A 22,310-nucleotide genomic window follows, 5' to 3' on the forward strand; every position below is an offset into this window, starting at 1 on the left:
GAATTCCCCAGAATGTTTTTAAACACATGGATGTTAAGGGATACTCTCCTAGAACCAAGGTTTTAAAACACTTGAGTGATAGGCATATATAAAATTTTACATGTAAATTACATATAGTATATGTAAAATATGTATCAGTAAATCTTACACATATAAACTATTATAAATTCCATGTTATAAAATATTTATATATATCTGTGTGCTCAGTCACTTCAGTCATGTCCCAACTTTTTGCAACCCTGTGGACCGTAGCCTGCCAGGCTCTTCTGTTCATGGAATTTTCCCAGCAAGAATCCTGGAGTGGGTTGCTATGCCCTCCTCCAGGGGATCTTTCTGACCCAGGAATCGAACCTAGGTCTCCTGCATTGCAGGCAGATTCTTTACCGTCTGAGTCACCAGGGAAGTCCCTTCTCTATATGTAATTCACACCAAAACATCAATAATGCTTTTGCATCCTGTGAAAGATTGTGGATTTGTTTGAGAATATTGTCAGACTTTCTACAATGTGAACATGTTAGTACTAAGAGGTAACTTTAAGAAAAGTACTTGTTGTTTAGCCGCTAAGTCGTGTCTCACTCTTTGTGACCCCATGGACTGTAGCCCACCGAGCTCCTCTGCCATCTGCTGTTTCCTTCTCCAGGGGATCTTCTAACCCAGGGTTCGACAGGTAAGTTCTTTACCACTGAACCAACCAGGGAAACACAATAGCCGTTCCCCAGGCTAGAGTCCCAGCCTGACAGTGAAGGGTTAGCTGGCCATGCAGAGGCCATTCCCTGACCTTGGTCTTTCCTGTGGATACAGCAGGTACCGTGGTAGGTGATTGTTGTGCAGCCTCATTTCTCTTACTCAGTCCCTATCTTTTCATGCTGCCTTCGTGCTTTCCAGAGAGTAGCATACCCAGAGAGAGCAAGTGGTCTCTGGAGTGCCTTTTCTCTGATAGAAAGAGGCAGTGTAAGACAAGCAAGCCGGTAGTAGACAGTCTGTTCCAGAAGGTTGACTCTATCCTCTGATGGATTTCTCACTTACCTCCAATATTCTACAGATTCATGGCCATAAACAGGTCCGTGTTACCTGAACCTTAAAAGAGAAAAGCCAATAAAGAGTGTCAGACAGCATGGACACATGTTTCAGGTCACATGGAATGCTGCAGTAAATACAACAGTCTGCTGGCTTGCCAGCAGTGACCCAGCTATGTTGAGATTTTTATGTCTCCAGACCTATCCGTATTGCCTGATTCCTCCTGAATATGCTCACAGAACACACAGCCACAGATGGAGCCCTTTGGAGGTTCAGCTCACATGTACCCAGCCTCACAGTTGCCCTGCAAGGCGGTGTGATGAGAATGCCCACTAAGTGTGGGCTCTGAGACCAGGCTTGTGTGCTGCAGTCCCAGCTCAACACTTGCTCAGGCATGCTGGAGTAACTTAACTCGACCACTTACCCTCTCTGTGCCTGGGTGTTTTCCTCTGTAAAATGAAGATCATGACAGTTTCTACCTCCATGTTCCTCTGAGGATTAAAGAAGTTAGTATGTGTACCTCTTTGGTACATAGAAGTGTTGTAATGGTGTTCGATGTTGTTGTTAACAACAGCATTATAAAGAAGTAAATGTGTGTGTAAAATATTATTCAGAATTTCTTTTTGGGGACTTCCCTTGCAGTCCAGTGATTAGGACTCTGCACTTCCACCCTGGTAGCGCAGGTTTGATCCCTGGTCAGGGAGCTAGGATCCCACATGCAATGTGTTGTGGCCAACGTGTGAAAAAAAAAAAGAAGCCCTACAGATGTGCAGAGTGTGGGAAAGGCTTCAGTTATAGCTCAGGTCTGTGAAATCATCAGAGGGTGCATGTAAGCAAGAAGCCTTACAAGTAGATGTGAGTCAAGGTCTCCAGTTTAGAACTTTGCCTTCATCTCAGAGCCCAAACAAGAGAAAAACATTATAGATGTGATGTGTATGGAGATCCTCAGGAAGGGCTGATGTTTTCATAGCTACTGGTCTGCCTAGGAAGGGAAAATCTGCAAGTTTCGTAAATAGGGAAAGCACTTCAGTCACAAACTTCAGTCTTCAAGAGTCTGTTGCACAGTTGAATACTCCTTAAGGCAATGACCTGGCCAGCGGCTTCAGTGAAAATGGTCACCTTCATCAGAGCTGGCCTAGGAGGGAGGTTTTACAAATGATGACAGTAACGAGAATGTATCCTAGGAGCAGATTATACACAGTCCTTGTGGCGGGGGAAATACCTGTAAACAGAGCAAATGTAAGAAAAACATTGTCCTCTCACTCAAACCAATAATGTCCATACATTTTAGGAGATGGTTTTTATAGGGACTTCCCTGGCAGTCCAGTGATCAAGCCTCTGCACTTCCAATGCAAGGGTGAGGTTTCCATCCCTGGTCAGGAAAATGAGATCCCATGTGCTGTGTGGCACAGCAAAAAAAAAAAAAAAAAGATAGTTTTTATAAAAAAGTAAAAATGTTGACATTCATTGAGGCAAATTACCTTTAGAAGGCCAGGAATGGCTTCAAGGAGAGACATTCTCTTGGCAGGCCTGGGTAATGTATCTCTAGCACATTTTCATCATGCTTCTGTGATGGGGTTTTATCTCACAGAGATAAACTGCTGTCATAGCAAAGGTTCTGTAAACTGAAGGAATGTTTTATCATTTTAAGTAAAATCTGATTGGGCTTTTAATTGGCATTGTATGGAATTTATAGGTTAATCTAGAAAGAATCTACATATTTGAAATGCTGATTTTTTTCCATTTTGAAAATGCTATTTATTTCCACTTACTAAAGTATTTTAAATGATCTTTCAGTCATATTTTTTTAGAGATTTTAAAAGATAGGTTCTTTTAATATATTCTTAAATATATTTCTAGGATTTTGTTTTACCTTTATCACAAATATATTTTTACCCATTTTATTTCATAGAGGGTTGGGTTATTTTTAACTTGTAAGACAAATATTCATACACTTTTAAAATTCAGAAATAGCATTTTTAACTTGTCAGACCAGCAGTGGTAAAACAGGGTCACCAAAGCCATGTCCATGGAGCTGTAGAAACATGTACTCTTACACACTTATTGATGAGAATGAAAATAGGTAGCCTTTTTTGAAAGAATTTGTCAGTGTATCAAATTCAATTTGTGTAACCTTCAAAGTGGCAATAAGTGTGTAATAATTTATACTTGGGAGATAGTTACAGATGTGGGAAAAGATGTGTGCATATGACCAAGCTCAGTATTTTTTTTTTTTTAACCATAGGAAAACCCCACAAATGTTAATTCTCCAGTTGTAGTAAGTTAAGGCATATGTATATGAGGACAAACCACTAAAAATATTCAGGCACACCTGTAATGACATCGAAAGTTGCCTACAAACTATTTAGAGAACAAGAAAACTTGTAGAATGACAATTATACTATGACCCCATTTTGTTCTTATTGTGTGTGTGTGTTTATAAAGAGAGAAGGAAAAATAATGTGTGAAAGGTCAGTATCATAAGTGCTTATTTCTAGCAGACGGAATACGGGGTCTGTAATACTTTCACGGACTTCTACATATTTATTACAAAAAGTATACATTAATTTTATAACAACAGTAAAGCTATTGTTTAAAAAAAAGAAATTAGTCTGCTGGAGTAATCCCGTATGGTCAAGGATCCAGGTTATAAACTCTATAATTTTTTTTCTTTTTCTACTATTCACTTAGCACCTAGTACCAAATACAAGGTGTACAAGTGAACTGTGAAATTTGTGATTTAGATACTTTCAGAGGCTGCATCATTTTTGCTGGCTGGTAGAAGATGAGGTGTTCTGGATCATTGGGAGGACCTGTTTAGTACTTGTGTCCTACATTTTGGCCTTCTGGGATCCGGGAGCCCACAAGCCTGGCTTCAATAGAGAATAGTGCACCATAACTCTAGTCTGATGTCTCTACCTGGATGACTCTGGAGGCCTGAGGCATGACCTGGGCTGAGTCCCTTTCTGCTACCTGGGGCTGCAAGGAAAGGAATCTAAGTGACACACACATCTCAAAGATTTGCAGATTTGATTCCAAACCACTGCTATAAGCAAATACTGCAGTAAAGCAGGTCACATGAATTTTTTGGTTTCCCAGTGTACATGAAACTTATGTCTGTAGTACTATATATTGTAGTCTATTAAGTATGCAGTAGCATTATATCTAAAAAATAAATACACACCTTAATTCAAAAATACTTTTTCCCTGGGGAATTCCCTGGGGGTCCATTGGTTAGAATTGGGTGCTTTTATTGCTGTGGACCCAACCTCTGATTGGGAAACTAAGATCCTGCAAGACACACAGCACAGCCAAAATGATAAAATACTCTTGCTAAAAAATGCTAACCATCGTCTGAGTCTTCAGTGAGTTGTAATCTTTTTGCAACAGTTAACATCAGAAATCACTGATCACAGTAAAAGGTTTTTAACAAATAAAATTTTTTTTAAAAGATCACCAATCATAGATCAACCTAACAAATACAGCAATGATGAAAAAGTTTGAAATATTGCAAGAATTGCCAAAGTGTGACACAGAGATACAAAGTGAGCAAATACTGTTGAAAAAATGGTGCTGATACACTTGCTTGCCACAGGCTTGCTACAAACTGTCACTTTGTAAAAGCACAGTATCTGTGGAGTTCAATAAAACAAGGTATCAGTTCAGTTCAGTTCAGTCGCTCAGTCATGTCTGACTCTGCGACCCCATGAATTGCAGCATGCCAGGCCTCCCTGTCCATCACCAACTCCTGGAGTTCAACCAGACTCACGTCCATCGAGTAAGTGATGCCATCCAGCCATCTCATCCTCCGTCATCCCCTTCTCCTCCTGCCCCCAATCCCTCCCAGCATCAGAGTTTTTTCCAATGAGTCAACTCTTCGCATGAGGTGGCCAAAGTACTGGAGTTTCAGCTTTAACATCATTCCTTCCAAAGAAATCCCAGGGCTGATCTCCTTCAGAATGGACTGGTTGGATCTCCTTGCAGTCCAAGGGACTCTCAAGAGTCTTCTCCAACACCACAGTTCAAAAGCATCAATTCTTCAGCGCTTAGCTTTCTTCACAGTCCAACTCTCACATCCATACATGACCACAGGAAAAACCATAGCCTTGACTAGACAGACCTTTGTTGGCAAAGTAATGTCTCTGCTTTTCAATGCTTGCCTGCATTTCAGAAGGTGATAAGTACCAAGAAAGGAAAGGGAAAGTGGGGTGAGGCAGGTGATGAAGTGCCCGGGGCTGTTACACTTTTAAATAGTAGACCTCCCTGAGAGTAACATTTCAGCAAAGAATAAAGAAGGTGAAGCAAACTTTGTGGCCACTGAGGTAAAGAACATACCAGCAGAGGAACAGTGATCAGGTTTGACGGATAACACGAAGCCCAACATTGGACCAGAATGGGCAAGTGAGGACGTAATGGAAGATGAGGTAAGAGAGGAGGGACTAAAGTGGATAAATTAATTCAGAAATGGAGGATCTACCTATTTATCACAAGTATTACTGAGATGTATTATAGAAACCATCCTCCTCTCCATCTGATAAAAAAAGACTGTTAAGCTCTGCCATAATTAAGGGTGACTGTCATCTCTGTGGCAGATTTTACTAGATTTTTTAAAAAGTCACAGTGAAACATTTCATCAAATGACAAGAGACAGGCCCAAAGCATTTATTTTACCGTTCTCTTTGTGTGCCCCAAGTTTCAATGTTAAGCTATTGTTGAATGTAATCCTTTCAGCTCCTGCCAATCACCAACTGTCTAATCTAGACTTAGAGCCGACAGAGATAGTTCTCATCCATTTTTGGGGTGTTTTGTTTGTTTTGACTCTTTATAGGTCAGAATTATAGGCTCTAATATACTCCTTATTTAATTTTAAGGCCCAATTCAAATTTAAGGTATTGAAAAATGAAAATGTTTAATAGAAATCTTAAAATGAGAAAAAACATTAAGTCCCAACAAGGGAGCTTTCAAAGAGAATGTGAAAGCTTTCCATGTTTTCATAGTTTGTTGAAATGTATCTCTTTGAAGAGAACCCCAAACTCCTACAATTCCCTGATAAAGGACAGCACCTACTGACTAGTTCCTACGTCTTTCTGCTTCTCCTAAGGGGAAAAGTCAGGTGTCCTGTGGAAGATTTCCCAGAGTCTTCTTAAATGGAAACAAATCCTGAAAACAAAGGGAAGTAAATTTTAATTGAAAACTTGTGTGTTTATAAAAGTAAAAGATAGCCTCTTTCCCGGCTGGCACCATGGAGGGAGCAGAAGAGAAGAAAAAGAAGGTTCCTGCTGTGCCAGAAACCCTTACGAAAAAGCGAAAGAATTTCTCAGAGCTTAAGATCAAGCGCCTGCGAAGGAAGTTTGCCTAAAAGATGCTTCGAATGGCAAGGAGGAAGCTTATCTATGAAAAAGCTAAGCATATCACAAGGAATACAGGCAGACGTACAGAACTGACATTCGAGTGGCTAGGATGGCACGAAAAGCCGGCGACTTCTATGTACCCGCGAAACCCAAATTGGCATTTGTCATCAGAATCAGAGGTATCAACGGTGTGAGCCTGAAGGTTCGAAAGGTGCTGCAGCTCCTTCGCCTCCAGCAGATCTTCTGTGGCACCTTTGTGAAGCTCAACAAGGCTTCAATTAACATGCTGAGAATTATGGAGCCATACATTGCATGCTGCTGCTGCTGCTAAGTCGCTTCAGTCGTGTCCGACTCTGTGCGACCCTATAGATGGCAACCCACCAGGCTCCCCCATCCCTGGGATTCTCCAGGCAAGAACACTGGAGTGGGTTGCCATTTCCTTCTCCAATGCATGAAAGTGAAAAGTGAAAGTGAAGTCGCTCAGTCGTGTCCGACTCCTAGCGACCCCATGGACTGCAGCAAATGAACTGATCTACAAGCGTGGTTATGGCAAAATCAACAAGAAGCGAATTGCCCTGACAGACAACGCATTGATTGCTCGATCTCTTGGGAAATATGCATGGAGGATCTGATTCATGAGATCTATACCATTGGAAAACGTTTCAAAGAAGCAAACAACTTCCTTTGGCCCTTTAAATTGTCTTCTCTACGAAGTGGAATTAAGAAAAAGACCACCCATTTTGTAGAAGGTGGAGATGCTGGCAACAGGGAAGACCAGGCTTATTACAAGGATGAACTAAGGTATCTAGCAGGATTATTTTTGTAATCTGGTTAATAAACAGTTGAAACAAAAACAAACAAAAGTAAAGGATATGCCTACAGAATAAGTACCTTTAAAGATTTTCACTAAAATATAACAAGTGCTCATTTTTAGGTGGTAAGACATTGACTCTTCACTCTTCTTTTTATCTTGGGTAGAGATTTTTTAAATTTATTTTTAACATTTTGCTGTTATTTTATCACTGCTGTGATTGTTGTTATTATTTTACAAAGATAGAGTCCAGGTGGTCCCTCAGTTCAGTTCAGTTCAGTCACTCAGTCGTGTCCGACTCTTTGCGACCCCATGAATCGCAGCACACCAGGCCTCCCTGTCCATCACCAACTCCCGGAGTTCACCTCAGACTCACATCCATCGAGTCAGTGATGCCATCCAGTCATCTCATCCTCTGTCGTCCCCTTCTCCTCCTGCCCTCAATCCCTCCCAGCATCAGAGTCTTTTCCAATGAGTCAGCTCTTGGCATGAGGTGGCCAAAGTACTGGAGTTTCAGCTTTAACATCATTCCTTCCAAAGAAATCCCAGGGCTGATCTCCTTCAGAATGGACTGGTTGGATCTCCTTGCAGTCCAGGGGACTCTCAAGAGTCTTCTCCAACACCACAGTTCAAAAGCATCAATTCTTCGGCGCTCAGCCTTCTTCACAGTCCAGCTCTAACATCCATACATGACCACAGGAAAAACCATAGCCTTGACTAGACGGACTTTTGTTGGCAAAGTAATGTCTCTGCTTCTGAATATGCTATCTAGGTTGGTCATAACTTTCCTTCCAAGGAGTAAGCGTCTTTTAATTTCATGGCTGCAGTCACCATCTGCAGTGATTTTGAGCCCCCAAAAATAAAGTCTGACACTGTTTCCACTGTTTGCCCATCTATTTCCCATGAAGTGATGGGACCGGATGCCATGATCTTCGTTTTCTGAATGTGGAGCTTTATTTTTTTTTTCTTTTTTTTTTCATTAGAACTGATTCAAATGTATTCTTTTTAACGGCTGATGAATATTGAGCTTTAGTCCCTGCAGCACTGTAAACTACGAGCAACCTGGCACGGCCCTAGTGCCGCGCAGGGGCTTCTGGGGATTGTAGTCCACAGGCTACCTCGCGCATGCGCCATGGGCCGGGACGGATGCTATGGGCCACATTATTTGGGGCGCTGAGGTGAGTGTGGCTCGGAGTCACTGTGTATGGGGGGGTGGGGGTGGGGGTTGTGAAACTGTAGCCCGACCTTGTGAACTGGAATGGGAGGCGTAGGAAGCGGGGACTAGTGACCGATAAAAGGACTTCCTTGGCGAGGTGAAGTGGTGAGGGGCTCCCGCCCGACATCCCTGGAATGGGATCCGGAGTGGGGAGCTTGGGCTGGTTTGCGAGGTGGTGCCCCTGCAGGTTTGTAGGATGTGCAACTCCGGGTCAGAGTTGGTGTGAGTCTTGGCACGTGCATCTCAACCCAGGCGGGGGGCAGGGGGCGTGGCCTCAGGTTTTGAAGATGCTGATTTGGGCCATGCGCCCATGATGGGGAGGGTTTTCCTGGTAGCTCAGTCAGCAAAGAATCTGCCCGCAATGCCGGAGACCCGGGTTCGATTCCCCGGGTCAGGAAGATCCTCTGGAGTCGGGAATGGCAACCCACTCCAGTATTCTTGCCTGGAGAGAACAGAGGAGCCTGGCGGGCTACAGTCCATGGGGTCACAAAGAGTCGGACACGGACAGGACTGAGTGACACACACACCCACACACCCTCCCTCCCTGATGGGGAGAGAAATTGACCCAAGCAGTTGGGTCATCTCCGAGAGGAAGGACAGCTTGGTCTGTTCATTCCTCGTTTCGGCGGAGGGGCGATTCCGGCTCAGCATCCAACATCCTTGGAGTCTTCGTTTCTGAAGGTTTCTGCGTTTGGGGTGTGGCAGCTCTTGACTCCAGCGGGGCAATCTTGACTTTAGGGCAGAAGTTCTGACCTCTGGAAATAGGGGGGCAACTCAAACTGTACATCCCTTCTCTGTATGTCCTGGCCGGGAGTATGTCTCTGAATACAGTATGAAGACAGAGTGCTATTTTTGAGGATTATAAGACACATAGCAAATTGTAAATTGTTAAACTGCAGTCAACAAATATGAACACTGACTACATTTGATAACATTAGAGAATTGTTGAGGTGTCACATTAACATTTTAAAGATGATTTCATATCTTTTAGAGCTACTTACTGAAATACGTATGGACAGAATAATATGTCAGGGAATTGCTTCAAAATAGTATGTGAATATGTGGGGAATGGGTAGAGGTGTAGTTGAAACAAGAGTGACCACATGTTAATAATTGTTTAAACCAAGTGACTGGTACCTGGGGGTTCACTGTGCTATTCTGTCTGCCTCTGTATATGTTAGAAATTTCCATAATACAATATTTTGGAAACAATTTTCCAGTTAACTAGCTAGGAAATACCTGAAGCATAGGAAAGTTGGATTTTCCTCTTAGTTGCACATAGTATGTGGGGCCAGACCTTGGAAATCCCCCTTCAGACTAGACCCCAATGCCCTGGGAGTCCCTGTGAGCTCCAAGGTGTAGTCAAAGTTTCAGGCCTTTCAATAAAATTCTGTAATTTTCTTCCTTTCTCAGTAAAGTTGAGGTCGTTTATGTCTTTTGCCCCTTGGAAATGGGACAGTTTTTCAATTCTATCTCTGTGAATATCAGTGTGTTTTTCAACATCTCAAACCTATTATTTCCAAAACTGAACTTCTGATTCTCCTTACAAAACCTGTCCCTCCTATGGACTTCCCCATCTCTGTCAAGGACAACTCCGTCTTTGCAGTAACTGAAGCCAAAGTTTCCTCTCCTTTCTTTCTTTCTCTGCCCACATGCAAATCATCAACAGATCGTATCGACCAGATCATTGGTATAAATCCTGATCCCTGCCATTTCTCACTACCTCCACCTCTGCTTCTCTGATCCAAGGCACCGTCATCTCTGACTGGGATTTCCTGAAAACCACCTATCTAGTCTTCCTGCTCCCTTTCTTACCGTTGGTAGTCCATTCTTTGTGTATATGTCTATTCTGGTTTTGTGGGGATTTAAAGTTAATTTTTATTGGAGTATAGTTACTTTACAATGTTGTGTTAGTTTCTACTGTACAGCAAAATGAATCACCTATGTGTGTGTGTATGTGTGTGTGTGTCGCTCAGTTGTATCTGGCTCTTTGTGACCCTATGGACTGTAGCCCGCCAGGTTCCTTTGTCCATGGAATTCTTCAGGCAAGAGTACTGGAGTGGGTAGGCATTCCCTCCTCCAGGAGATCTTCCCAACTGAGGGATCGAACCTGGGTCTCCTACATAGAAGGCAGATTCTTTACTGCCTGAGCCAGCAAGGAAGCCCTGAATCAGCTATATATATATCCCCTGTTTTTTTTTTTATTTCCTTCCCATTTAGATCAACACAGAGCATTGAATAGAATTCCCTCGGCTATACAGTAGGTTCTCACTAGTTATCCATTTCATACATAGCATCAATAGTATATATATGTCAATCCCAATTGGCAGTCCATTCATCACAGCAGCTAGCATGATCCTGTTAATACCTAAGTTGAATCATGTCACTCCTCTGTTCAGAATCCTCCCATTACTTCTAACTAATGAGACTAGCAGTCCAAACCTTCAAGTGTTCTTATAGCATCTACTACCTGGCTCCCTTTACCTGCACTCTGTTCCCTCTGGCTCATTCTCACACTCACTCCACTTGAGCCATGTGCATGCTGCCACCCCAAGGTCTTTGCACTTGCTATTTCCTCCGTCTAGAATGCTCTGTACACATACTTGCATTGCCCACTCCCTTACTTCATTAAGTATCACCTCAGTGAGACATTTCCTGACCACCCTGTTTCACTTCCAGTCCCCCTTCCCTGCTTTTTTAATTTTTTGCTCCATAGCATTGATCACTGTGGTATCTTCAGTGTCCAGATCACTGCCTGGCACTCAGTTCAGTTCAGTTCAGTTCAGTTGCTCAGTCGTGTCTGACTCTTTGCAACCCCATGAATCGCAGCACGCCAGGCCTCCCTGTCCATCACCAACTCCCGGAGTTCACTCAAACTCACTTCCATTGAATCGGTGATGCCATCCAGCCATCTCATCCTCTGTTGTTCCCTTCTCCTCCTGCCCCCAATCCCTCCCAGCATCAGAGTCTTTTCCAATGAGTCAACTCTTCGAATGAGGTGGCCAAAGTACTGAAGTTTCAGCTTCAGCATCATTCCCTGCAAAGAAATCCCAGGGCTGATCTCCTTCAGAATGGACTGGTTGGATCTCCTTGCAGTCCAAGGGACTCTCAAGAGTCTTCTCCAACACCACAGTTCAAAAGCATCAATTCTTCAGCACTCAGCTTTCTTCACAGTCCAACTCTCACATCCATACATGGCCACTGGAAAAACCATAGCCTTGACTAGACAGACTTTTGTTGGCAAAGTAATGTCTCTGCTTTTGAATATGCTATCTAGGTTGGTCATAACTTTCCTTCCAAGGAGTAAGCGTCTTTTAATTTCATGGCTGCAGTCACCATCTGCAATGATTTTGGAGCCCAGAAAAATAAAGTCTGAGACTGTTTCCACTGTTTCCCCATCTATTTCCCATGAAGTGGTGGGACCAGATGCCATGAGCTTCGTACTCAGTAGGCACTAAATAAGTATGTGTTACATGAGGGAATGCAGTCCCTGTCCTCTCTGAGCTTAGAGACAGAGGCAGAAGGCAATTAAACCACTGCAGTATAACACTATCGTAGGAGAAGTGGTACCTGCCATAGTCTGAATGTTTGTGTCCCCCTCAAATTCATTATGTTGAAAACCTAATGGCAGGATTTCCCTGGTGGCCCAATAGCTAAGGCTCCACACTCCCAGTACAGGGGGCCCAGGTTCAATTCCGTGTCAGGGAACTAGATTCCCACATGCCACAACTATGCTGCAGTCAAGACTGAAGATCCTGTGTGCCACACCTGAGGCCCAGCACGGCCAAGAAAATAAATATTGAAAGAAAATGTGACAGTTTGACCCAAAAGCTTGAGGAAAGAGGAGTTATACAGGTGTCTGGGATGGGATTGGTGGGTGGGCGGCTTGAGGAGGTGGGAATCTCGTCTGGTGAGAGTAAGAGGAGAGGAAAAGACATCTTGGGAAAAAAAGAATGTGTGAGAAAACTGTCCAGTCCAGAAGGAACCAATATTCATTCACAACTTGTTAAACCCCCGGTCTCATGGATTCTCCTTTGCAGTTCTGGTTTCTCTGGCTCCTGCTCTCTCTAAGAGGAAGACAGTATGATTAAGCTCCAGGTAAGTTGAAGTTTCCTTTCTTTGTCTTAAATGCTGTGTCCACTCTGAGGAGCTGGGTATCTCTATTTTCCAAAAGCAAGTCAGCAATTTTTGAGTGACTTCTGTGTGGTAGGCACTTTACCTTATTTATAACAGCTGGGAAAGGTAGTGGTATTATTCCCTTTGGGAAATTAAGCAACAGGCTCAGAAATGTCAGGCTGTCTGATCCAGGGTTGTTCCCAAGTTCAGTTTGCTTACCAGTGCCAGTCAATGAGGTGCTTGTCCCTGGTCCATGAGAGATAAGTACAGAAATCAAGAGTAAGGGACTTCCCTGGTGATCCAGTGGTTAAGAATCCACCTTGCAATGCAGGGGACATGGGTTCAATTCCTGGTCTGGGAACTAAGATCCCACATGCTGTGGCACAACCAGCATGCTGAAAGGCAGCCAAATACATAAATATTTTTTTAAAAGAAAACAAAAGCAAGGGTTTGGAGAACTCCTTGGTGGGGTTAGAACTCCATGCTTTCACAGCTGTGGCTCCAGGTTCAATTCCTGGTCAGGGAACTAAGAGGATGTGGAGCAAAAAGATAAAAACTTAATGACTGATACAGAAGCTTCCAATGTAGCTCTTCATCCAGGAGTCACTGGTGCAGATGATGAACGTGGCATGTGCTTGATGTTTCAGGAAACCTTGACCTTCAAGGACGTGGCCATGGTCTTCTCCAAGGAAGAGCTGGCACTCTTGGACTCTGCCCAGATAAACCTGTACCAAGATGTGATGCTGGAGAACTTCAGGAACCTGGTCTCCGTGGGTGAGGACAACAAGCCCCTGTAACTAAGTATCAAACCACTGGTCCCATTTTCTCAAGTGAGCAGCTTCAAACTGGATAGAATATTTCAGCTGGAGCACAAAGGGAAACCTCCTAAGGGATACACATGCAGATGACAACCTGCAGTTAATGAGTTTTAATAACTGTGAGCAGGTGGTCCCTTGTGAGTTGTGGGTGGGTGAGGGAGCTCTCCTCTGGCCTGTGCCCCCTGCCAGTGGGCATCCGGTGCAGTTGGCAAGCCTACATTGATCTCATCATGTGTTTAGGCTCTCATTCCTTCATATTTTCCAGAACAGGACTGAGGAAGTTCACACATTACCAAGGCCTTGGTCCCTTGGTTGCCTCTAGAATAAAACCAGGGTGGGGGTTTTTTTTTTTTTTTCAGTTTTCTTTTTTTTTAACCAATGTTTTGGAAAAACTGGTATTAAAGGAAGCAAGTTAGGATCAGGTTGGTAGTCAGTACACTACGAGTGTCCGCTTATTTGCCCTCTTGCTGGTCAATATCTATCCTAGCTTCAATTTCTCAGAGCCCTGTATACAGGTATCTGTGACCTCGGTTTAGTTTATGAGATAGTTGCTCTTATTGTCCCCCTTCTACAGAGCAAACAACTGAGGCGCAGAGTGGACGAGTAACTTGCCCAGGATCACCCAGCTTGTCAGAGGCACTGGGATTTGAACCTCCCAGTCTGACCCTCAGCCCTGTGCTTGTAATAACCAGGTGACATGAAGTACTGCCATGTCCATAGATTGTAAACAGAGATCCTTGGTCTCAATGTGCAGGACTGACCCCATTGGTGAGTCCTGAAATGAAGTGACCATGCCATAGCTAGCAGTTTTTAAAAAGCAAAACAAATCCATGGACTAGAACATGAAAGGATTTATCAGAGTACGTTGCACCTGGTAAGGTAAGCCTCAACTGATCACAGTATTTTAGTTTCTGGTCTGTGTGTCTGTGTAGGTACTGGGTCACAGTGTAAATGCTTTTCTTGCTATGGGTACAGTCCAAACAGTTGGAAAACTACTGCTTTAAGCCTGTTCCTGTTTCCTCTGACACCACTTTATGAACCAAAGTCACTCAATAAAATGAATCAGAAAATTACCTTGAACTAGAAGCAGTGTCCAGATGATGTTTGTGACATTTTGTGAAGCCTATTTTTGGGTGCCAAGGTGTTGTGACCATCTTCAACCCTCTATTTCTTATGAACTTTTCATACAATCTTGCTTCCTGGGTGCCAGGCCGTGAACAATTCCACACTGCCCATTCTCCTAGCCATGGCTGTTAGAGATTCTGCAATAACTTCAAAGGGGAGAAGTTGGGAATTGGACTATAGGGTCTTGAGGGATTTTATCTCTTCACAAAGCCAGAAAACCTCAGGGAAAGAAAAAGGATGTCCCCATATTTCACAAAATTATCCCCATTTCAATCCCCACTGCAGCTGTAGGCCCGCTGTGTTCAGTTGTGCATGCTGTACACAAATAAACATGATAGTTCTGTCGCATTTAATAGCTGATGTAAAGGCAAGGACTCGGTTAGGAGAGAGGACTTGTTGCTTGTTTCTGCAACCTTCTACAGGATCCTTTATATCTCTCACCATGTCCAGAACTCCATTATTATATATATTACATAAATCATATAGGAACCTTCCCCTTATGTTTGGGGGTTTTTGTTTTTGTCTTTTTACGTATTTTTGTTCTTCTAACTTCATATCATGTAATAAATAAATAGTCACATGGTGTGGTAGCTATGATGATTCTTTCTGATGTATACTCACCCCTTCAGTCAGAAACAGCAATAACCAAGAATATGTTGAAAATGAATTCACAGTGAACAACACATTTTAAGTATGGTGCATTCCATTTCAGTGTGGTTCAATATGTACAGTGTTTAAAAGTGCATCTCCCTTTAAAGCCTCACTGCTGCTGCTGCTAAGTCACTTCAGTTGTGTCCGACTCTGTGTGACCCCAGAGATGGCAGCCCACCAGGCTCCCCCGTCCCTGGGATTCTCCAGGCAAGAACACTGGAGTGGGTTGCCATTTCCTTCTCCAATGCATGAAAGTGGAAAGTGAAAGTGGAGTCGCTCAGTTGTGTCTGACTCTTAGCGACCCCATGGACTGCAGCCTACTAGGCTCCTCCATCCATGGGATTTTCCAGGCAAGAGTACTGGAGTTGGGTGCCATTGCCTTCTCCTTAAAGCCTCACAGATATACATAATTCTTACAAAAGTACCCACACAGAGATTATTAAGTTTTAAAGTTGTCTCACAGTAAATATGTGCTTAAAAACTATAAAAGCTTGTGTATTTTGGAAGAAAAGTTATTCTAGATAAATTTATTTTTAAATATTGCTGAAAAAACTATAGGCTTTAGAGGTCATGGATATCAAATCCATTACTTAAAAACAAATTAGCAAAACGACTAAAGTCTTTTTATGGACTACTCTAATAGCAGAGAGGTGAATTTCTTCCTTTATAATTGTTTCCATTATTTCTTTTGATGCATCTGCAGTCAGTGGTTTTTGATTGGCAGCTCACAGATTAGAATGATTAGGTTTCTAATTGTTTCATACACAACTAGGATCCAGTGGCAACTTCTCATCCCACCCATCTTCATATCCTCAGAGCCTTTGGATAGATGATCTACTTGTTTGCTTAGCCAAATTCTCTTTCTCCTCATAGAAGACAGGATTAAAAACAACCTTATGAACCTTCAGGAAAAAGGCTTGAGTTACCTCTCACCAGAAGTGCTCTGCTGCTGCTGCTGCTGCTGCTGCTAAGTCGCTTCAGTCGTGTCCGACTCTGTGTGACCCCATGGACTGCAGCCCACCAGGCTCCTCTGTCCATGGGACTCTCCAGGCAAGAACAATGGAGTGGGTTGCCATTTCCTCCTCCAATGCATGAAAGTGAAAATCAAAGTGAAGTCACTCAGTCGTGTCCGACTCCCAGTGACCCCATGGACTTCAGCCCACCAGGCTCCTCTGTCCATGGGATTCTCCAGGCAAGAGGACTGGAGTGGGATGCCATTGCCTTCTCCAGAAGTGCTCTACTTTTGGCAAATTTGGAACCAAAGGATCAGTGAATTGACCATGAGTCATGATTATGTTATTATGAATCTTCAAGGAGATTGTCCCCAGTATTTAGGAGACATTTCCCTCTGTGAAGAGTGGCCAGGAGTGTCTGTTCAGATTTCTGAAAATGAAAACCATGTAATAAATGCCATTAATTTAGAAAATCAAGACATCACAGCTTAGGAAATCCTGACACAGGTCCTTACCCCAGAATCCTGGAAGAAAGCCAACCTAACGACTGAGCCCCATAATTCTCGGAGAAAGCAGATAGAAGAGAAACTGGATGGATGTGCTCGGTGTGATGACAGCTTCTTTCAGACCTTGAGTGATTATGATGATTCCCAAGAATGTAAAGGAGAGGAACTTTGTAGATACACCAACTGTGGGAAACACTTGGTTATAAAGTCAACAGTCAAACACAGTCACATGTCCATGCAGTGTGGCACACTTTCAGATGTAATAACCCTGGAATGGGCTTCACAGATGATGCTCATGTTCATCACAGTGCTCACACGGAGGAATATCTTATAAACACCATAGGTATGGAAGGCACTTTAGCCAGAGCTCAGAACATACTGTTCACGATAAAACCCATTCAGGGGAGGAAACTTGTGAAGGTCAAGAGTGGGCTCAGGGCTGCAAACAGAACTCAAACCTTCCTAGAAATCCCAATGGCCCTCCAGGAGACAAGCCCTATAAATGCGTGGAATGTGGCAAAGGCTTCAGTTGAGATTCCTCTCTTCATAACCATCGCTGAGTCCACATGGGGGAGATACCCTACACCTGTGATGTGTGTGGGAAGGGGTTCAGATTTGGGTTGCTCCTGTGTTTCCATCAGAGGGTCCACAGTGGGAAAAGGCCGTATAAGTGCGCCAAGTGTGGGAAGGACTTTGATCAGAGCTCCAACCTTCTTGTCCATCAGAGGGTCCACAGAGGGGAGAAACCCTACAAATGCAGCGAGTACAGCAAATGTGTCAGTTCCAGCTCCATTCTCCAAGTTCACCAGAAGCTGCACATGGGGAAGAAGCCTTACGAGTGTGACGAGGGTGGGAAGAGCTTCAGCCAAAGCACACACCTGCACACTCACTAGAGGGTGCACACAGGGGAGAAACCCTACAAATGTGATGTGTGCAGGAAGGCTTTCACATACACCTCAGTTCTGCACACTCATCAGAGAGTTCACACAGGAGAAAAGCCTCACGTGTGCCAAGTGTGTGATAAGGGCTTCTATTTTCACTTACATCAGAGAGATCACACCCAAGAGAAGCCATATAAATATGACGGTTGTGGGAAGGGCTTCAGTTGGAACTCAGATCTTCAGGTTCATCTCTGAGTCCACATAGGAGAGAGGCCCTATAAGTGTAAGGAGTGTGAGAAGGGCATCAGTTGTAACTCATATCTTCTTGCCCATTAGAGAGTTCATAGGGATGAGATGGACTATGCATGTCATGAACACAACAAGGCTCAGGAAATATATAGCTTGGACCTTCTTACTCAGCCAAGACTCCACAAGAGGACAGAAACATTATAAATGTAGCCAGTCTGAGTTCATTGAGGAAAACAGAAGCCACTCTAGGTGTTTCAGATGAGAGACACTCAGCCATTGAGAGGGCTGGAGGAGCAAAGGACAGGGACGCTGCCACCCATGATGTCAGCGTGCAGCACTAAAGCACATGTTTCTCAAGGGCATTCCAGGAAACTACTGTGGATCTCAACACCTTTCTTGAAATGCCCATCAGCTGTCATAGGCCAAGAAAGTGATTCTTGACAAATGGGCTGTTTGTGGCAATGACAGTATTTAGAGGTCAAATTTCCATTAATGGGTGTGCCCAGGAAGGAAATTCTAATTGGGATGGAGCCAGCAAGAACTTCAGTCCAGCCAAAACCTGTAGGTGTTTTTGCTTGTTTTTAGAATCTCCTCTAGAAATGTATTCTCTGCTAAGAACATTAAAAATAGTGCTCAGAGATGAAAGCTGTGTTATTATTATGGTAAGAATTAGGCCATACTCAGGTTTTCAAATCCATTAGATTCTTCATACAGTCGAGAAGCTCTGTGGAAGTGATATTTTAAGGGTGTGGCAGAGACACTGATATGTATTCATATTCCTACTGGTTCTATTTTCCAAGCCAAAGTGTTCATTGTCAGAAGCAGACACCACTCTTTCTCAGCATCTTGTTTAATAATGGGTTTTTAGAAGGTGCTCATTTTGTCATGTTCCTATCAAAACTGTGATTCAGTTTGGGATTATAGTTGGATTTTGGAGGAGGACATATTTTTACAGTATCTTCAATAACAATGTATTTTTGTATGATTATTTTGTTTGTTATTTTGATCATATTTTATCCCTAGTTTTCTTTCCTTTTTAAAAGAATATTTATTTGGCTGCATCAGGTCTTAGCTGTGGCCCGTGGGATCTTTGTTCCCTGACCAGGGATTGAACCTGAAACCCCTGCATTGCAAAGTGAATTCTTAACCTCTGGACCACCAGGGAAGTCCCTTTAGTTGTTGTTGTTGTTTTTTTTTTTACATTACATTTTCATACTAGTTATTGCTTGTATATGAAACAGCCATTCAAATGCAAATAAAACCACCCCTGAAGTATTGCATTCTTACCAATTCAGGTTGGCAATAGTGACAGATTAACTAAACTCAGTGTCAGTAAGGGAGTAGAAAAAAGTTAGCATCCTTACCATATGTTAGTGAAAAAAAAAAAAAAACAGGTGTAACTTCTGAAGAGGATTTTATATATATGTATCAAAGTGTATAAGGAGCATTATCTTTCAACCACTAATGCAACTGCTCAGAATTTGTCTTTAAGACATGATTGCACAGGTTGGAAAAGACGGTTTAAAGAAGGGAGCATATTCTAAGAATATTTGCAGTAATAAAAGTTGCAGACAACCTAAAGTTCTATGAATAAGAGATTGAGCAAATTATGTCATCCTCATATAATGGAATAATGTGTGGGTGTGTCTGACTCTTTGTAACCCCATGGACTATAGCCCACCTGGCTCCTCTGTCCATGGAATTTTCCAGGCAAGAATACTCAAGTGGGTTGCCATTCCCTTCTCTTAGGAGATGTTCCCTGCATCTCTTGAGTCTCCTGCATTGGTAGGTGCATTCTTTACCCCACTGTACCACCTGGGAAGCCCACAGAAAGGAATAATACCAACCATTAAAATGATTTAGACCTATACGTTTTCACATATTGTTTGGAGAAAACATCAAGTTATAGAAGATCAAGTATGATCTATAATAGACAAGAGTAGGATGCAGAGCAGCACTGGGACCAGTGCTCCACCACTGCTCTACATTGCACTTCTCAGTGTTGTTGCAAGGTTTGCTTGGGGGATTTAACACAAGTGGGGATATGTTTAACATAGGAAATGTTTTCTCCAAATTATTTTCCTCATATGAAAAATCTTTGCTGTTATCTTATCCTGTTTAATATATGTGAAACTTCAAAACTGAGATTACCAAATATTCTCTTTCCTTTCTCAAAGATAGAATCTGTAATATAGAGGATCATGAGATGTGATTTGTGGTAATGGTTTCCTTGTTTTAAGTTAGGTGTTTTTAACATATTTGCTGTTATTGATTTTGGTTTTTCTCTTCAGAAACTTGCCCAGGCTTTGCATTGGCTTTGTTTGAACAGAGTATGTTTCATGTTCAAATATTTCCGTTCCTTTCTGTGACATGTTTTTGCCAAAAGGAAAAACAAAAAAACCTGTATCTAAGATAGCCTTTAAATAAAAATTCTACTTATAGGATGTTTAGAAGTTTTGAGGAGAAAGTACGAGAAGCCAATAGACAAATCCAGAATTCAGACACATAATTTGACATCTTTGTTTCTCCAACAGTTCAAGGACATTAGAGGTGGTGGTGGCTGTAAATGGTGTAGGATATAGTTTTAGAATAAATGAGCCTCAGGTGAGATAGCAATCAAATACAAAGAAGTCATCAATTTGGATACTGACTGGAGTAAACCAGCTGTAAAATAATTTTATTATTTTTAAGCAATATGATATTTGAAAGGAAATGATAGTGTTAAAGACTGCTTTAAAATTCTTTATAAGTGTGCTTAGTTGCCTCTGACTCTTTGAAACCCCATGGACTGTAGCCCACCAGGCTCCTCTGTCCATGGGATTTCCCTGGCAAGAATACTGGAATGGGTTGCCATTTCCTGCTCCAGGGGATCTTCCTGACCCTGGGATGGAACTGCATATCTTGCGTTTCCTGCATTGGCAGGCAGATTCTTTACCACTGCACCACCTGGGAAGTCCTTAAAATTCTTTAGTAACAAAATTTTAAAGTGATACATGAAGCCAGTGTGGCATAATGTTGATAAGTGTTGAATTTAACCTATATGTATTTAATACTTCATGTTACAAAAAAGATCTTCAGGACCAAGATAATCACAATGGTGTGATCACTCACCTAGAGCCAGACATCCTGGAATGTGAAGTCAAGTGGGCCTTAGAAAGCATCACTACAAACAAAGCTAGTGTTTTGTACAATGGAAACAGTGTCAGACTTTATTTTGGGGGGCTCCAAAATCACTGCAGATGGTGACTGCAGCCATGAAATTAAAAGACGCTTACTCCTTGGAAGGAAAGTTATGACCAAACTAGACAGCATATTCAAAAGCAGAGACATTACTTTGCCTACAAAGGTCCGTTTAGTCAAGGCTATGGTTTTTCAGTAGTCATGTATGGATGTGAGAGTTGGACTGTGAAGAAAGCTGAGCGCCAAAGAATTGATGCTTTTGAACTGTGGTGTTGGAGAAGACTCTTGAGAGTCCCTTGGACTGCAAGGAGATCCAACCAGTCCATTCTGAAGGAGATCAGCCCTGGGATTTCTTTGGAAGGAATGATGCTGAAGCTGAAACTCCAGGACTTTGGCCACCTCATGCGAAGAGTTGACTCATTGGAAAAGACTCTGATGCTGGGAGGGATTGGGGGCAGGAGGAGAAGGGGACGACAGAGGATGAGATGGCTGGACGGCATCACCGACTTGATGGAAGTGTGTCTGAGTGAACTCCGGGAGTTGGTGATGGACAGGGAGGCCTGGCGTGCTGCAATTCATGGGGTTGCAAAGAGTTGGACAGGACTGAGCAACTGAACTGAACTGAACTTCATGTTACTATTCGAAATACTATGTACTATTTTTAGAAGTTTCGCTTTTTAAATTATTTCCTGCCCAGAAGAAAGTGCTAAGTACATACTTCCTGTAGTTTCACTTGTTGTCGTTATATGGACTCCATCTCCCACATCAACTTACCTATCCCCCAGCCCTAAATAATAATGACCTCACCTTGTCTAAAAAGATTCATAGCAAATATACAGTATCAAAAAGAACAATATAGGAGTAGTCAAAGGAAAGCTTGAGTTTGAACTTAAAAAATTCCAAGGAAAGAAACTTTTTTCCTATTACAGTATTTTCTCCAGTTCTTTGCCCATGCTGCTCTTCTCATTTGTCAGAAACAAGGAAGCAGTTTGTTTTATGGCCTGTGCTTGGAACTCCTTGTGCTTGGCATCTTGGAGTACATAGTATATGCTAGACAGCAAAGTCAGAAGTAGATGAATACAGACATATATAAAGAGACAATGGAGTCAAACCAAATCGGAGATTCCATGTTCCTTAAGGTCGATGTCCAGTGCAGCACAGAGCAAGTCTTGTCATAGGCATAGCTTTCCTGCTAAAATTTGTTCATTTTCTTTACATGTGAGAATCTTCTCTTTTTCCCCTCTAAATATCTATAGTTCCTTTAAATGCCCACGTTCTAGTTTTCTTCTTGAAAAAAAAAAAAAAATTTTTTTTTTACAAAAAACAAAAAGGCCAAATGCTAACCGTGCTTAAATGACTCAGGTTGAGTTTAACTCAAAGAAATAGTGGAGGGAAGGCGGAAGCACGACCATGCAGAGGATTCTGGGAGGTGTAGT

At 42.5% G+C, this 22,310-nt stretch overlaps 1 protein-coding gene across 1 annotated transcript in view; it reads left to right on the forward strand.

Moving 5' to 3' along the window:
- Positions 1-22,310, forward strand: part of ZNF112 (zinc finger protein 112) — a 60,036-nt gene that overhangs the window by 1,794 nt on the left and 35,932 nt on the right. The window contains exons 2-4 of the mRNA XM_070387558.1: positions 601-667; positions 12,436-12,493; positions 13,159-13,285. Of these exons, the coding sequence (XP_070243659.1) occupies positions 12,479-12,493; positions 13,159-13,285 (142 nt within the window). The 5' untranslated portion in view covers positions 601-667; positions 12,436-12,478. The remainder of the gene's footprint in view (positions 1-600; positions 668-12,435; positions 12,494-13,158; positions 13,286-22,310) is intronic.

The sequence above is a fragment of the Bos mutus genome, chromosome 18 (assembly GCF_027580195.1).
Source record: "Bos mutus isolate GX-2022 chromosome 18, NWIPB_WYAK_1.1, whole genome shotgun sequence".
Taxonomy (NCBI): Eukaryota; Metazoa; Chordata; class Mammalia; order Artiodactyla; family Bovidae; genus Bos; species Bos mutus.